The sequence below is a fragment of the Tachysurus fulvidraco genome, chromosome 13 (assembly GCF_022655615.1).
Source record: "Tachysurus fulvidraco isolate hzauxx_2018 chromosome 13, HZAU_PFXX_2.0, whole genome shotgun sequence".
Taxonomy (NCBI): Eukaryota; Metazoa; Chordata; class Actinopteri; order Siluriformes; family Bagridae; genus Tachysurus; species Tachysurus fulvidraco.
Window position 1 is genome coordinate 12523635 of NC_062530.1, and position 18779 is coordinate 12542413.

Genomic DNA, 18779 nt, shown 5'->3' on the forward strand with positions numbered 1-18779 from the left:
ACCAGCTCCCTCTTACCTCAAAGCCCTCATCATTCCTTGCACTGCACCCCACAACCTCCGATCTACCAGCACTGCTCGACTGGTTCCACCATCTCTCAGGGTAAGAAGCAAGTATACTACAAGACTCTTCTCTATTCTGGCTCCAAGGTGGTGGAATGAACTTCCCCTAGAGGTCCGGACAGCTGAGTCACTGGCTATTTTCAAGTGGTGGTTGAAGACCTACTTATTCAGGAAACACTTCAACTAGCACTTCTTTCCTTATCTTTTGCATAAAAAAAAAAACCTTTGACACTTTTTCATTGTAACTTTGAACAAATGTTTTAAACTCATGGTATCTTAAGTATGTAACCTAGTGAACCAGCATTAATGTATTCAATGTTAGAGATTTAAGCACTTATGTACGTCACTCTGGATAAGGGCGTCTGCCAAATGCTGTAAATGTAAATGTCTAACACTGACACAGCTAGCAAGACACCACCAGTGGAGTACAGGACCAGACTTCCTCCTCATTAATAGCACGTCATTGTCTGATAACATCAGGTTATTTGTATCTGTTAAGTGCCATTTGTTTGTTGTATATTCCGTACTCATGTCAGGGTGTTAATGTTTCTGAATTTAGCAATAATTGTATTTCTTTATTGTTCCAATAGACCACATACATTCATATAGACATCATTGCCATAAGATGATTGTTGCAGGTGACAACTCAAAGATGTTAATAAAGGCTACTGTATGAAGAATCTCTCCTCCACTGTCTGATTCTCTAACCGGATTCCTGTTCATACTTGGCCACCTCAACCAGTTTAACCTCTTATGGACCTCCGCCTATATCCATTGTCCAACAAAAAGTGGTACAGCTCCCACATACTTTGACACACAGGGGTGAGGTCTCATTTGAAAGAAGAGATTCTCTAGTTTCAGAAACTGGTTTCAGATTGATTCTAGGCCTTACTGGCACAAAGTTACAGGGGTTTGAATGCAGATTTTCCTGTCCGCCTGGGTTGTTTTTCTGATAAACTGATTAATCTTATTTTTCTGGAACATGTTAGGGACAAACCAACAACTGAAAGTCATAGCCACTTGGCTTGGCTTTCACCAAAAAAAATTTCAAGTCAAAAGACACAAAAATGTATTTTATATGAATATTTTTCTACGGCCCTGGTCGTCGGGTGCAGCGTTTTTGTGTACTTGTTTACTATATAACTTTGAAATAAAAGGCTGCAGGCTCAGTCTGACAAGCCATAAACAAGCCTAGACTCTCTCTCTATCACTCTGGTGTGAAACAGGCCTGTAACTTGACACCCTGAGCTGTGAGAGGGACAAAAGGTCAGGGATTACGCAAGAATTCTTCTGCGCATCCAGTTCACACAGACACAGGCAAAGAACATACGGCATGTCATATACCGTTGAAATCGTCTGCTTATTGGCTAAACGGCTGTATAGGTCCCAGCCCATTTCATTGCTATTGGAAGGAGTAATTGTCAGTCAAAAGCAGGTTCCCAAAAAATGAGGTCATGCCACCATTGGCTTCCCAGCCGTCTATCTCTGCCATACAAGCACCGATTGGCTCAAATGAGGGCTTATTTGATTTGTTAGGACCTGGGCTATAAATATGACGTAGACTTTGAATTTTTGAATATCCCAATTAGGAGTTAGAGCGGCAAAACGAGATGATGGCGCACTTCTGTTTCCAGTTTTCAGAACACTAACGGAATATTTGCGGCGCGACCAGAGCGTTTTGGATTAAAAGGCTTACAGATTTCAATTCCTTGGACCTGTGTGGATTTTTGTGGATTATTTGTGTAGAAGAAAGAGACACGTCTAAAGGTAAGGGAAAAACCGGTCTAGCGCCACCTAGGTCAGTTTTGTCCGAAATTTTTTTCTAATTGTATGAAGGCTGCGAATCATATTGTGCTTTGTGTGTGGGCTTAAAAAATTATTGAGAGTATAAACTTTACTAGGTAAATAGGTTTTTTTCGTGTTTTTGGAGGATTTGATGCTTTAAAGTTGAATTGAAGCTTGTTTCTGGGTCATCCCCTAGTGGTCACTTCTACTTCCGTGCCGTGTATGGCACAGGGCCCGTAAGAGGTTAATCTAGAGGGATAGCATCACTCCCTCACAGTGTCCGCATATTTGTAAATGGTTCATGTGCTAAACCCAGTGTAAATACCACTTTCTGTGGTAATTCCTTCTGCTTAATTCCCAATATTGTGTTTCAGGCCAATTTTATTCTCTTACTCTCAGCCCAAGCTGCACTTAGGTCATTGGGCTCACAAGTCGAGTTAGCAGAGGCGGAACAAAAGACGGGTGATTCTCTTTCTCCTGTCCTCTCTCCTGCCACAAATATCTCCACTTCAGCTTTGGGAGCTTTCTGTCTCCCAACCTGGACAAGGATATATTTACATTGGGCTCTGACAACATCGATGTAGGTGATGAGGAGCAAGCAACGGTCAAATTGCCACCTTATTCTGTGGCATTCAAGGAGCTTCTGGTGGTGGTTACACACATTGTGGCTATGCTTACCAAAGATTGGCCTGAGAAAAAGGTTAGTGTCACCCACTCTAAGCTTCATGATGGCTACCTTACTGTAATAGAAAATGTTGTGAATAACAAAAATGAACATTGAACATTCTGTACCAATACGCTCACACACCAAAAACTAGGAACAGCAAAAAAGTAACAATGGGGAACTGAGCTGTTTCCAGTTGCATACTAGGCTGAAGAGACAAGAACATTGCAGGCTGCAGGTGTGTGGAAATAAAGGAGACTAATGAAGTGACTGTTGCACTGCTTGTGCAACAACAATATTAGAGGAAGTCACGCACAGTGGATGACACACACATAGCTCCATGTATAAATGGAGAACTGCCTTACATCCAAGTAACTCACTCTGTTCAGACTTAGTTCGGGACAGACTGACTTCATACTTGCAAGTGTATTAAATAAGGAAGTTTGATATTTCACAGGACTCTCTGATTAATAGAATAGAATTTCCACCACATTTTCTGGGGGCTCGTCCGGGATGGTTCGTTCGTCCACAGGACCACCTGAGAGGTGGCGGACTGCTGCAGAAGTCACGTCAAGTTATCAACCTCCTCTCTGACCCAAAAGACAGTGGGATTCAGTGTGGGACTGGGACGACTCTCCTATCCTATAGGGAAAAAGAACCTTGCAGAGAGAATGAACGAGCAGACTCCAGAGGGGTTTTTTAAACGACGATTGACATAAGTACAGTTTTTGGCACACATAGTGAAAGTGAAACTGGGTTTCCGATCATGTGCTACCAGAAAAAGGTAGTGATAATGAAAGGCATTGAGGGAAAAATTAAGAGAAAAATTGCAGGAGCATGAGGCTTCAAAGACAAGACACAAGAACTAAAAGTGCATGCAAATCACACACAAACTTTCACAAAGTTTGATTCACAATCTTTTTCTCTTCAGTGTTTTAAATCTTTTGTAGACCCAGACCTGGATGGCTGCCCTCTCAGACCGCCACCTCAGGCACCCCCGCAGACGAGCAATAACCAACCACCAGCTGTTATACTGCTTCCTACTGCTACTACTTCGACATCCAATCAACGGACAGTTTACTCTCCAGCTGGATGTTGGAAGGCAGCTCTCAGAAGTGTGAGACAAGATGATCCTCTTTCCAACACACTCATGGGAACATCATCTTTTTACTTTCCGGTAAAAATGGCCCTGACAAAAATCTCCATGTGTAGACAAGAGGACAATGTAACAGTCGCCAGATATCTTGCACTATTGACAGTAGTACATGATGCTCACAGTGGCCTTGAATGCCCTGATAACATGGCTGAAGCTGCTGACTTCACTCCGTATGAGGCACATCTGAGAAACAGTTTCATAAATGGATTAAGAGAGGTCATTGCAAGAAACATCAAGTAAACTTGCATCACCTGGGACACTGAAAAACTGTCCATGATTGAATAGCATTTCATCCAAAAAGACAAAAAGAAAAAGATGAAAGGTTAAAATGAAACACTGTCTCAACATGGTTCAGTTGTCTGAGGTCTGATGAGATTCCATCAGAGGAAGAGGAAGGAACAGATGTGGATTTCAGAATGGATGGGCATGGTAAAAAAAAAAAATCACTGGGCACGGTAATCCATGGGTAAATCTGACACTTTTATGTAATGCAAGGAAGAAAAGCTTAAGCTAACTGTCCTATTTCCACCTGTTACTAATTCAATGTCTAGCAAAGAATCATAGTTTTTTTTTATTATATCTGTGAATGAAAGTTATGCTAAATATAATGAGCCCAGGTTTAAAGAAATGCCTGTGATTACATTACTAGTCGAACAAATACCGATACAGTTTTTAGTTGACTCAGGAGCAGGACACTGTGATATGATCGTGTGAATTATCTATTTCACCTAAAATGAGCAATCACTCCCTGTTTACTACGTGAGCATCAGGAATGTCAGTCATTGAGACATTCTCAGTGCCCTTAAGGTGCAAAACCATAACTACACAGAAGCAATTTGGATTTTTCTTTTTGATTTCTGAGTATTGCCCAATAAATCTGTTGAGTCGAGATTTGATGTGCAAATTAAGTTTATATCTAATCAGCACATCATTAGACCTTAAGATAGAATGCGGAGATGACTCCTGCTTTGTAAAACAGTATTCCAGATCTCTGCTCTATGATACAAATGGAAACTGTGTGATTTTTCTTTTACTGATGACACACGCTCTTGTGGAAAGAAAAAAAAATGTCACCTCTTCTTCTCACACAGACTACATAAAAAACTTTACATTGCACTGCACACATACACAGATGCAAATCGGATGAGAGCTATGAGAAAGAGTGGTATAGGAAATAAGATAAGCCAGATGTACTGATGTTGAAACTTTGATATGGAGTGAGCACAGATGTGCGGTAGAGGTAGACTTATCTCGGGTTTCAACTTGAGCTGGTTATCCACACCCATTCGAAATGAACCATGCATCTCCACATCTCTCTTTAGTCAAATCTGCCAATGGTGAGTGGAAAAACTTGGGAATATGAATGTTACAGGATGCTTGGACTCATTATTGGAAGTGTCCAAAAACAAGGTGTTTGGTACGGTCCTCAGGGAAACCTTTTTTTTTTTTTTTACCAAAAAGTTAGTTTCCTTTTTATGCTAAGTTGACACATGGTTAGGACAGGCAAAAGGTATTGCCTAATAATAGTCGACATGTTCTCTAAATGGGTAGAGGTTTTCCCAAAAGCAAAACAAGACTCCATGGCAGTAGCAAAGGCACTGCTTATAGAAATCATACCTAGGTGGGGAGTCCCTGAGTGCATCAGTAGTGACAATGGCACTCTAGAAAACAAACTGGCCAGATGCTGTTAAGAGACCGGATTGCCATGGCCCAAAGCACTACCATTGGTGTTACATTACATGAGAGCACGTACCAGAACACGATCTAACCTAAGATCATTTGAAATTCTTTTTGGCAGGCCCCCAAGCATGGAAATAACACCCCCAGATTCTGCCAGCAGTAGTGCTATGCCGTGCTAAGCAGGTTGTCAAGGAACAGGAGAAAGGCAAGCTCAAGAGTAAGCTGAAACCTGGTTAGTGGATTCTGGTCAAGGACTTCCAGAGGAGAAACTGGTCATTCCCGAGGTGGAGAGGACCACTCCAAGTCCTACTGATCACACAGACAGCATGTAAGGTTGATGGACGAGTGTCCTGGATCCATCAAAGCCACACACGGAAGGTTCCTGCGCCACCGACGGACACTTGTGACATACACTAGATTACCTGTTAGTGCTGCTGATCATATGGAGCAACCCAGTGTCGTCTCATGCACATGACAATTAATTCTGGAAATTTGCCAACTGGACGGCCAGGTATCATACTAATGAGTCATGTTACATGTGTAAGGTGTTTCCAATGTCTACTACAAAAACCACCCTGACACCAAAAAATTATACTTTTGACAACACCCTTATGGCTATGGCCCAAGTCTGCATTTCAGAAACGTGCATATCAGGCAACGCGACAGAGAAGGAGCGCGGAAATCAACATATACTGCTGCACACAGGAAGCAAGCTGCACACAGGAAGCAAGCTGCACACAGGAAGCAAGCTCTCGCATCTTCCAATTTATATGCCTGGCTGAGTATTTTTTTATTCAATTCCGAGTTATCTTGAGTCTACACTTTAATTCTTGACAAAGTATTTACTTGTCCCGCAGCGTCAGCTTTTAGCCAGCGAGCATAACTAGCTTGTTAGCTCGGCTACGGCTAGTACAAGCTCTCGCATCTTCCACATTTTCATTTCATAGACTGGAGTGAGAGGCAGGGAGTTGACCTGCTCAGTCCAGTGGCTCGCTCCCACCCTGCTCTCCTCCATGTCCTTTCTCATCTTTTAGAATCAAGTGATATACAATAAATAAATAAATAAATAAACAGGTTAAATAGTCCGCATCTAGCCGGCTAGCACAACTAGCCTATTAGCTCGGCTACCGCTACTACAATCTGTTGTACTTGCTCTGTAACACCATGCCGGTTACGTCTCTGCCTTTGAGTGCAGGTGAGGACGCATTGGAGCTGCACTTGGTAGAACTCCAGCTGGTTGCTGTGGAGAAGCATATCCGCGAACTACAGGTGAAACAGGCCGAGCTGCGGGAGCGGAAAGCCGCGCTGGAAGCTCCCCGGTCGGTCACTCACCTGTCTCAGGTAAACTCCCAGGATGTAATTACCACTCCCTCCACCTCTACCCCGCGTGTTTCTCTGTCCAGGCCCAACACACCGATGAAGTGGCCTGCCCAGGAGCTGTTCACTCCGGCGCCAGGACACCGCAGGCCCTGGGTGCAGCAGCGGAGGACGCGTGCCGGTCCCCGGCCTAGGACCTCTCCCCCTCCACCACCGCCGGTCTTCGAGATCCCCACCCGGAACCGCTTTGCCCCCCTTTGCAAGACGGACTGCGACAACGTGATCATCGGAGACTCCATCGTCCGCCACGTCCGTGCTACGGTGGCTAAAGGTAATGCTCGCACTCACTGCTTACCTGGTGCTCGTGTTCTTGATGTCTCTGCACAGGTACCTAGAGTCATGAGCAGAAACACCAGAGCTGTGGTTCTTCATGTCGGCTCGAATGACACCAGCCTGAGGCAGTCGGAGATCCTGAAGAGGGACTTCAACACCCTGGTGGAGACGGTTCGCAGCACAGCGCCCACGACAAGGATCATCGTGTCTGGACCACTTCCAACTTACCAACTTCTGAACATTAGATCTCTTGCACCCAAAGCACTTATTGTAAATGAAATGATCTTAGATAATAGCCTTACTGCACTCTGCCTCACCGAAACGTGGATTAAACCAAATGAATACATCAGTCTAAACGAGTCTACACCATCAGGATATATCTATAAGCACGAGCCTCGTCTGACTGGTCGTGGAGGTGGTGTCGCCACTATCCTTAGTGATTACCTCACTGTTACCCATAGAACACAGCATAGATTTAGTTCTTTTGAAGTGCTCGTCCTTAATGTTACACTATCGCACAAGCACACGAAGAAATCCCTGATGTCTCTTGCTCTAGCGACCGTGTACAGACCCCCAGGGCCCTACACAGTTTTTCTTAGAGAATTCACAGATTTTCTCTCAGACCTATTAGTTAACTTTGACAAAGCATTAATTGTAGGAGACGTTAACATTCATGTTGACGACACAAACGACGCTTTAGGACTCACATTTATGGACTTACTAAACTCACTTGGGCTCAAACAAAACATCACTAGTGCAACTCATCGACGTAACCACACACTAGATTTAATAATATCACACAGAATAGAAGTCACTGATATAGATATCATACCTCAAAGTGATGACATCACAGACCATTACCTCATAATGTACACACTACCTATAGAACAGACTAACTGTGTCTCACCACGTTATCGACTCGGTAGAACCATTATTTCGACCACCAAAGACAGATTCACAAATAACCTGCCTGATCTGTCTGGACTTCTTAATGTACCCTCAAACTCAAACGACCTAGATGCAATGACTAACAGCATAGACGCTATATTCACTAGCACATTAGACACTGTTGCCCCAGTCAGATTACAGAAGGTTAGAGATAAAACACTTGCACCATGGTATAATAGTCATACTCACACCCTCAAGAGGGAGACCCGTAACCTCGAACGGAAATGGAGAAAAACTAAATTAGAGGTGTTTAGAATTGCGTATAAGGACAGTATGTCCAGCTATAGACAGGCTCTAAAAGCTGCTAGGGCTGAGCACCTGAGCAAACTCATAGAAAATAACCAGAACAATCCCAGGTTTTTATTTAGCACAGTGGCTAGTTTAACAAAAAATCAGAAATCTGAACACACTATTCCATCACATTTCAGTAGTGAGGACTTTATGAGATTCTTCACTGATAAAGTCGAAAGTATCAGGAATAAAATAGGTGACGCCCAACATATGAGAGCAACCAGTGACACAATCTCACCTAAGGCTTTACACAGCTTTACAAGTACAGGACAGGAAGAGTTAGATAAACTTATTACTACAGCTAAATCAACAACATGTTCACTAGACCCCATCCCAACTAAATTACTGAAAGAAGTGTTACATAAAGCTGGTGAGCCTCTTCTTAATATCATTAACTCCTCGTTATCTTTAGGTTACGTCCCGAAGTCTTTTAAGTTGGCAGTTATTAGGCCACTCATCAAAAAACCTAACTTAGACCCTAATGACTATCAAATTACAGACCTATCTCACACCTCCTGTTTATGTCTAAAATACTTGAAAAGGTTGTGTCTGTTCAACTGAGCTCCTTCTTACAGGAGAGCAACATCCTTGAAGAGTTTCAGTCAGGTTTCAGGCCCCACCATAGCACAGAAACTGCACTTGTTAAAGTTACAAACGACTTGTTCTTAGCTTCGGACCAAGACTGTATGCCACTATTAGTTCTAGTTGACCTTAGTGCTGCATTCGACACTATAGATCACAACATTCTTCTAGATCGCTTACAATATTACACAGGTATTCATGGTCAGGCTTTAAGCTGGTTTAGATCCTACCTGTCTGACCGATACCATTTTGTAGAATTAAATGGTGAATCCTCCAGTTTACTACCAGTTAATTATGGGGTCCCTCAAGGATCAGTTCTAGGACCTCTGCTTTTCTCTATATACATGCTTCCATTAGGGAACATTATTAGAAGACATGGGATTAGTTTCCATTGTTATGCTGATGACACACAGTTATATATCTCATCAAAACCAGATGAAATAGCCACAGTGTCCAAATTAACTCAGTGCCTTAGAGAGATAAAAGACTGGATGAGCTGCAACTTTCTATTGTTAAACTCCGATAAGACAGAAATACTACTCATAGGTCCAAAAACCAGTGCACATAAACTCTCACAACTTAACTCCCATTTAGAGGGATGTACTATTACAAGTAGCTCGACAGTGAAAGACCTCGGTGTTATATTAGACAGTAACTTGTCTTTTAAAAATCATATCGCCCATACTACCAAAACAGCCTTCTTCCACCTTAGAAACATTGCCAAGCTGAGAAACATCCTGTCTGTATCTGATGCTGAGAAGCTAGTTCATGCGTTCATGACCTCTAGACTGGACTATTGTAATGCATTACTAGGTGGTTGTCCTGCATCTTTAATAAATAGGTTACAGTTAGTCCAAAATGCAGCTGCCAGAGTTCTCACTAGGACAAGAAAGTATGACCATATAACCCCAATTTTATCAACTCTACACTGGCTACCTGTTAAGTATAGAATTGACTACAAACTGCTGCTACTTACGTACAAGGCTCTTAATGGTTTAGCTCCCATGTATCTAACTAGTCTTCTAACACGTTACAATCCTTCACGCTCTCTGAGATCACAAAACTCAGGGCTTTTGGTAGTTCCCAGAATATCTAAGTCTACTAAAGGTGGTAGAGCATTTTCTTATTTAGCTCCCAAACTTTGGAATAGTTTTCCTGATAGTGTTCGGGGCGCAGACACACTTTCCCAATTTAAATGTAGATTAAAAACTCATCTCTTCAGTCAGGCGTACACATAATACATCCCATAATATCATGCACCAGTACATCAGACCAGCACATTTTTATGAACAGCAGATATGTTAATCCCTTTCCACTGCTTCTCTCTTTGTACCCATCCCGAGGCATCCAGACACTGTACCAGCTCTCAACGTCCTCTGTGGGACAAAGCCTTTGGACGTCCACTGAGCCGAGGCCGACTCTAAGAATCCTGAGACATCTCCAGTTAGACTCTGTGGTACTCAGGAGATCAGAAGTCCTTGAACCTCACACCAATACAACATTTAACTGACTGTATATTACAATCACACCCCCAGTGTCACCCATATGAGGATGGGTTCCCCCTTGAGTCCGGTTCCTCTCAAGGTTTCTTCCTTTACCAATTTAAGGGAGTTTTTCCTTGCCACTGCTGCCTGAGTCATCTCAGACTTGCTCATAGGGGAATAAATACATACACACTGTGAACTATATACATCTAATAATAATCTAGAATTTTTATTCTGTTAATTCTTATTTCTTTTATTATTCGTTATTTCCTTTATCATTAATTATGTTTACCTTCTGCTCTGTGTTTATGTTCTGTAAAGCTGCTTTGAGAAAATGTCTATTGTAAAAAGCGCTATACAAATAAACTTGAATTGAATTGAATTGAATATACGATACCTTAACAGAACTGGCGCCAGATAAATGCACTAAGAACAGCATTGAAGATGGACACAAGTGTGGAATCAGCTAGAAGAAGACCCATTTTCTGAGTCATTTTCTACACAGTTACCATACTTTACACACCAGGCCTTATAGAAAAGTCTTGGAGCATCCCATTTTAAAGTTAACACCTCACTCACATTGGTTAATTTCTGACAGCTTGGCTTCAGAATTGCACTTCCTAGTGTTTATCAGACAAACCTCCACTACCTTCCTAAAAAACAGACAAACTATTACTTCTCACCAGCATAAACAAGGCTTTTTAACTCTGCTGTATTGTGCCTTATGGAAATCTGGCTTAAAGAAGCCATTCCAGACCGCGTGTTACATTTGCTCCTAATTCTGTAGAGCAGATCACGTCGCCAAATTATCAGGGAACACGAAGTGGTGGGACTTTTTTTTTTTACGTCAAAGATAAATGATGTACAGACATAACAGCATTATGTGCTGCCCTGATCTAGAAACACATTTCAACATCTGCAAGTCATTTGGATGATGCAGATTGGGACATGTTCAGGTGCAGCTCTGATGACATCAAAATGTTTATAGAAGCAGCTGTGGGATGTATTGGGAAATTGGCGAATGAAACCACCACAAAACCACCATCAGATTGTTTCCTAATCAGAAACCATAGGGGGATAAAACCATTCGTGACACTGATATCCCGGTCCACTACCTACAACACAGGGCTTGCCATGGGGAAGATGGTGGAAGCTTCATGCTACAGAGTGCCCAGAGCCGTGAAAGTGGCAAAGCAACACTACAGGATGATACTAGAGTCACAGTTCCAGCATGGTGTCTAAGAACTATAAAGGGCTACAAAACATCAATCTCCAGAATGGCGAATGCAGATGCTTCTCTGACAGATGAGCTAAACACCTTTCACACTCACTTCAAGCTGCTAATGGCATTCTATAGCATGTATGTAAAGACAGTGGAAAACACATCTATCACATCTAAAAGTTTCTTGCATTTCCTCTTTTGTATGCTAAATATACTTGGTGTGTATTAAACTTTAGAAGAACTTGCTCTCTGAATGTTGCATCTCTGAGTCTTATTCAGCAATCTTCCTCCAATGTTGGTTAAAATGCAGCAGCAGCACAGATCAGATTTGTTATGGACACAAATTTCTATCCACAGGGAAGCCGTGAGGTACCGCAGTCCTCTCCAAAGTATACAGGACTATTTCATGTGTCATTGAGTGTACAAAAGAGTACACATCAGGCCTTGGTTGACTGAGAGTGTGACTAGAACGCCAGCCATCGAAGCCTGACTCAATGCAAAGCACCGGGAAATGCATGACTGTAGTGCAGATAATGCATAAATGTCATAATGGTGCCAGGCATTTATTAAATTCTGTAGTCAAAATAATAAATTAGAGCATCATTTTTGAGTTAGAGAGACACAGCACGCAGGTAAGACTCCACTATTCCACCCTTAGTGGGATTACTCTCTGAGATTTTCCCTAGCAGTGGTACCAACTCATTTTTTGTAATCCCAAGTCTGTGTCACTAAAATAAATCTTTTTGCTGCTGCCTATGCTGTCTGTGAAAGGCTTACAATACAAAGAAGTTGAAGGCCATTAGCCCTCACATGCTAACTTTTTTGCCTTATTGGATTTTGCTTCAATTGGTTGAAACCTTTCCATAGGCAGGTCAAGCATCCTAAGGAGATTTTGAGCAAGTCCCAGACCTTAAAATTAAACAGGTATCTACAGAACTTAAATCATGTTTTTGTTTTTAAAATATTGAAAACAGTTGGGAAAAGGAAAACACTGTGTATACGACACAAGAAGTGCTGAATTTATCAACAAAAGACAGTGTGGATAAAGTTTTTAAAAAACACAGCATATCTGAATAGCAAAAAGGAATACCTTATATCGGATCAAAGGTTTATAAACACACATTTATTATGGGTTAGTTTTGTTTATTTGCTACAAAGTTATCACTGTTTTTATTCATGGAAGAACTGGCTTGCTCTCGGATCTCAATTGTGCATCAGCTGTGGCATGACTCACGTTACTGTATTTACTGTATGTAGAAGTGGGGAGATTCCAAAACAAACCCTAAATATTTATATTTGTATGGAATGAACACCTAAAATTATATATAAATCAACTAAAGTAAGTTATAGTTTTTTATAGAAAACTCAAGATACCTATTTTATAACATATCACTATTAACTCTTTTAAATTTAATTCATCTGTTTTGTATCTGAGGGTTTTTTATTTTTGCTGAGTTCCATCTTCTCTTACTCTGACTTGATAATATATACTTTTTTAACACGTCTGAAGCAATCTCTGTTACCTTTATTTTGGTATCATAATTATACAAATACACCCTGAGAAACCTTAGACAGTACAGAGGTGTTCCAACACATGTGACAACATGTCACACTGGAGAGTACACTTATTATGGGGCAGTTTTGCAAAACAGATCTTTACTTGTATTATAATTAGGGGTCAAAGAACAAATCACTCAAAAACTATAATTTGTGTTTGTATATGTATTATTTGCAGTCAAGAGAGAACCTTACTGTTCTTGTCAAATATCTGGCAACCCAAGTATTTAAGGTGATGGAACCCTTTTGTGTCATTTTTACAAGTTTTTTTCTTATTATTTATGCATCCATGCAAACATGTTGAAGCACTATTGTACTTGTTAGGTTTTTTACTTATCGGGAGTCCTAGTACAGAAGTTGTTGGAACTGTCTACAGAAAATGTCTAGGCAGTAAAAATACCCCATGAGACAGTTTAGTGTTTTATTCTTCCTCAAATGCCTACCCATGGGATTATCATAAACCATAAGACTCTGCAGTACAAAGGATGTGGTTATCTCTTCACTGTTTGGAGTATCCTGCATCAATCAGTGCAACTTATACTTAAATTGATATTTGAAGTGCTTAGTCTTATTTTTTGTAAACATTATCAAACATTATTTGTAAACAGAATTATAGTGTTTAAATTAATATATATGCACGATCTGTTCTTACCATTATTGTAAGGCTGCCACAATCTGAAGCGTGTAGCATTAGTCTGGGCACTTGAAGGAAGCGGCAGATGCAGAAGTACAGTGTCAGTGGAGGAAGAAAAGTAGAGCTCATGCAGCAGTAGCCAGATAATTCCTCCATTCACTGAATATTGCAGCAAGATGGAGTGAGAACGTTCTGGGATTCCTAAGTGCACAACAATAAATACATTCAATCAAATACAGTAGTAAATAACTATGATAATTGTAAAAAAAATTCCACACATTTACCCTTTGCGATAAATTTAAATGAAAACTGGATGTACAGACTGCTGGTGCAGTCCAGATCCTGTGAAACCAGCATGCGCAATCCTTCCTGAATGTAAAGAACAAAAACAATCAACAATTACTACTAATAAACAGCTACTACTAACTGAATATTGAGCCATGTGATCTCAGTTCACACATCTGGGTTCAAAGACTTCAACAGCCATGCTCACAAGAGTAGTGTCATGAAGTATATGAAGTACTTCATGAAGTATGAAGTAGAGTGTTTGCTGCAAGGTGTTATTCCTGAGGTGCTATTCCTGTGTATGGCCTGTTTCTGTGTTTGTCTATTTCTCGTTGATTCGTTAGCCACATGGACTGCTTTTCTGGGTTTTCTGATCTTTCTGCCTGTGTTTGTGACAACGATTTGGCTACTGTTTTGGATTATTTGCTGTTGCTTTGAACTGCTTTATAAATATTGTAGCGTCTGGCACTGTTCATTTTAGATTTCATGTCCCAGGCACCCTAAATTTCAACATCTACTCCTCAATTAACCGATGACCACTCCATTTTACGATTTTATTGGGGGCTACACTCCACAGCGTCACACACCCACACCTGGCTCCAGAATGTCTGGAGTTTCCACAAAGACCAGATAACCCCATGTGGCTCATTGGGACCCGCAAACAGAACTCACACACACACACACACACACACACACACACACACACACACACACACACACACACACAATGAGACATTCCTTTTACTAATAAAACCCAAGATAAGGTACTCTAAGGTTCTCATTTTTATAACCTTTTTTGTAATGTGTTTCTTCTTTTAAGGCTTGCCTGACTTAAAATTATTTGCTCCTTAATTTCCTGACAAGGGTGTATTTTATTCATGTGTCAGAAAACAACATTGCGTTTTAAAATCCGTTATACTCTATCATCATATCTTACTGATCATGGCATGTTAATGTATACCTGTTCTAATGCCGTATGCCCCTTTAAAGTCTGATGTCAGAATGTATACGAAGCTATCGTTTTCTTTTTACTTCCCTAATGAAAGTGCATCTTGTTTTATGTTTCATTTTTGTTTCTTTGCCTTTATCTTTGCCTTGATTAATGATCTATGTATGTAATGTACCGCTGCCTTCATACCGTCATCACCCTTCATGTTTAGTATCCAAATGACCACAAAATTATCGGTTACTCATTTTTCAAGCACTGGTGTATTTTATTTGAGCACGAAAGGCGCCATACCATCTTAATACACCCTGGATCAAACTTTAAAGTCATCTAAAAGTTTGATAGCTAAACCATGCCCACAGACACCTGAAACAAGGGGAGTTTTTCCCTCCAAAACCTTGACCGAAGTATCGGCCATCTCCCCAAAGATGGGTGGAGTTCGCGACCTTTAAATTGTCAGAAACACCACTAATCCGTGGTCAGACTTCCAGAACAGCTTCAAGATGACACCATCTTCCTTCAAAGAAGTTCCAGCAAGCTTCACTTCCAAGAACGACAACTGCTCTGATCTTCAGGAGAACTTGGAAGAACGTCTGACCCCACCCTAACTGACTTTTCAGAGATTTCTCTGTTGCATCCGGACTCTTGTTCAGTAAGCCAATGCAAGTAACCGTTTCCTTTACCAACCAATTTAGATGCGTAATTTGAAGTAGTAATCTTTCATTGAATCATAAGGTGAATTTAAGTTTATGTGACGATTTCCCAGTTAGGGTGTGATTAATTTTTGAGTCTAAGCTTGCCATTCCTTTCCTTCCTTTCTTTTGTTTTTCTTTCCAGTCTCTTCCTCCCTTTCCCCAATTTTAATTTCTTTTGTTTTATTTTATTTTCATCTTCATTTTCCCTATTTCTTTTGTTTGTTTGTGTAGTTAGTTTTATGTTGTGTTTGTCTCATTCATTAAATGTCATAATTTTGAGCCACAGGTGATTTGTCTCTGAGTCTCGCTCACAAATTAAGGTACCTGCAACATTGGGTCTGAACTACATGCTCTATTGAGTTAATTTAATTTAAATGACGGTATACAGTAAAAGTAAAGCGAATCTTTCTTGGCCGGGAAGATACCGCCTTCATAGAATTAATAAAGGTACACGGCCTGTTCGCCGGACGAACAGACCAAATAAGCGTAATCTTAATTCCAGTACCGTTAATTTAGGTTAAAATATTTAGAAGTCACTATAACACGTTATAGTTACTTATAAATATTTACCTTGCTTCACGAGCCAAAATCGCTACAATATAATGTTTTGTTCGTTGAACATCACTCCGTTTCTGTTCCAATGGGGGACGCCGCTCCGCTTCCGGTTGTGTGTCTTAATCAGCCCATCTGCCCCACTATGTGCCTCGCTCCAAACATCTGCCTCACCGACTGCCTCGCTCCCCCCCACCTGCCTTCCCGTATGCCTTGCTCTCCCCTCCTGGATCTTGCTGAGATCATGGTCTGTCTTTTGTATTGCCTTCAGGTACTCTGTTTCATTGTTCTGTCGAATTTCAATTTTCTTTTTGTTTTTTTGGTGTTTCTTGGTTTTGTTTGATTTTTAGCTATCCCTGCATTTGGGTCTGAATTTTATCATGAAAACACCCACGTTTCCTGACACTAGATGTTTTTGTAACTTTGTCCAAAGAAATATAGAGCAACCCAAGACCATAATGGGTTTAATTGCTTTAAGGGGATTATCATAGATCAGTACATATTTACTGTAGCTTACCCCTTTAAAGATGAGAGCAGTGCCTGATTTAAGAGGCTCTCCACTCAACAAGCCACGTTCTGCTCCATACAGCTCAGGCCAAATCTCTGGATCCAGATTCTCATTGAAGTCTTCCCTAAGGCCAAATGGAAGAGGAGCCATGGGCACGCAGTGTATCCCACCATAATCCCTGTCACATCTGTTTGTCAAACAGAGAAACAGACTGGAATGCAAAAACATCTGCTACCTTTGATGAAGTGAATCCCTTTGTGTATGTGTATATTAGAATTATCTAGATGAAAACAAAGTACATGCAGTGTCCATTGTCACATAGGCCATGCCCTGAGCACATCCAGGAGCAGCCAGATGCAAGTACTACATTGTCAAGAGCCCAGGTATCTGCTCCAGGAGAGAAGTGAGGCTGGATCCAGCGGAACCTTGTTCTAGGAGAACTACATCACAACAAATGCAAATACAAATTTTGCAAGCCTTAATATTTAATCAGGTATGAATATTCAATCTTTAAATTACTCCCTGAATTTAGATACCACCCAATGATGTACACTCAAAAAAAAAGTATTAGTATAAATAGAAGAACAAATAAAAGAAGTACAGATTTTTACAAGTTAAGAAAGGTGCATGTGACATACTTGGCAGCACTGGGCAGATAAACAGTGACCCTCCTCCACTGGGAGTACTGGGGAGTACTATAGATGGAGCTCTGAGTATATCTACCACATCCAACTGCAGGTGGTACACACTCAGGTGTAACCAATGTCCATTGGTGGCCACAGTCTGTAGAAAATTCCAGGTGGACACCATGGGTTGGTGTCACAGCTTTACTGCAGCCCATACTTAGATCAAACTGTAGAAATGAGGAAGCTGACACCTCAAAGTCCCAACTTTCAGCATAGCGGAGATGCTCTGTTAAAAGGCACACAGAAATGGTAATCAAATATTGCCTTCGTCCAACTGGTGTTGAGGCTGTTTCAAATCAAAGCACAAACACTTCGAACACAATCATGGATAGGAAAACTTTACTATGCATATATTTAGTAAATATAAACAGTTATGAAATGTATATTATCATATATTATCACATTAATCTTCACATATTATACACACATCTTCATATATTATCACATTAATCTTTCAGTTTAATTAATTTCAAATTTATTTATTTATGTTGTTTGCCAGTGAAGTGTGGGCATATATCAGTTCCCTTTCGGAACTTGAGCTGTGTCGAAACGCTATAGGAATGCCCCTGCGTGACCGTGCTCTGAGCTACAGGTGTAATCTGACCAATAGGCGTTGGGATGTGACATCATCGGCGGGTGACATCGCGTAAACAGGAAGCTACAAATGGCTGCGAGATGGACAAGATGCTAGCTTCTGCTCATTCAGGTAAGTGCTAGTTTTTCTGATACTGTGTTTTTCTGATCGAGTGATGGTTAGCAGACAGAGATTCCGTAAATGTGTTTATCAGTGTCCTCGTTTCATTACCAGGAAGGATTTGCATGATCGTTGTGTTGTTTGTTTTGGAGTGGAGCATGCACAATCGACTCTCGAGGGAGTCTATTGCTCGCATTGTAGTTGCATGGCTATGTACACGCTTCGCTCTCGGAGAGCGCTCTTCGAGAAGAGCTCTCTCCCTCGCGGCTCCGGTCCCGCTCTTGCCAAGGCAAAGCGCCGCCGGCGCTCGTGGAGCTCGCAGGCTGATTTAGCAGCAGGATTGGAGTCGGCTGAGTCCTCTGATGCCTCGTCTGCTGAATCGAGCTCCTGCTCTCGAGGAGAAGCAGGCCCGATGGCTGCTTCTTCTCCTGGCGCGAGCAGCGCAGCATTACATGTCTCTCCCTCCGAGGAAGGAGAGCTGATGGATGCTAGAGAGCCCGTGGGCTGTACGTACGAGGAGGCTGTGCTGTACAAGGAGCTCCTGGAGGTCATGACACGAGCCATAGCCAAGCCTGGATTTAGATTGGCCGGTGGAACAGCAGAAGCAGCGCGCACCCAGTAAGCTGGATGAGCGTTTCCTGCATCCTGTGTCACTTCCTGGGCACCGGAGCCTGCCATTTTTTCCCGATCTGCACGCCGA

General features: G+C 41.5%; 1 protein-coding gene across 1 annotated transcript in view; it reads right to left on the reverse strand.

Annotated features, from left to right (window-relative positions):
* Positions 1 to 18779, reverse strand: part of reln (reelin) — a 447239-nt gene that overhangs the window by 116112 nt on the left and 312348 nt on the right. Inside the window, exons 34-38 of the mRNA XM_047822245.1 lie at positions 17338 to 17611; positions 16999 to 17139; positions 16709 to 16886; positions 13998 to 14082; positions 13732 to 13914 (exon numbers count right to left, since the gene is read on the reverse strand). Of these exons, the coding sequence (XP_047678201.1) occupies positions 13732 to 13914; positions 13998 to 14082; positions 16709 to 16886; positions 16999 to 17139; positions 17338 to 17611 (861 nt within the window). The remainder of the gene's footprint in view (positions 1 to 13731; positions 13915 to 13997; positions 14083 to 16708; positions 16887 to 16998; positions 17140 to 17337; positions 17612 to 18779) is intronic.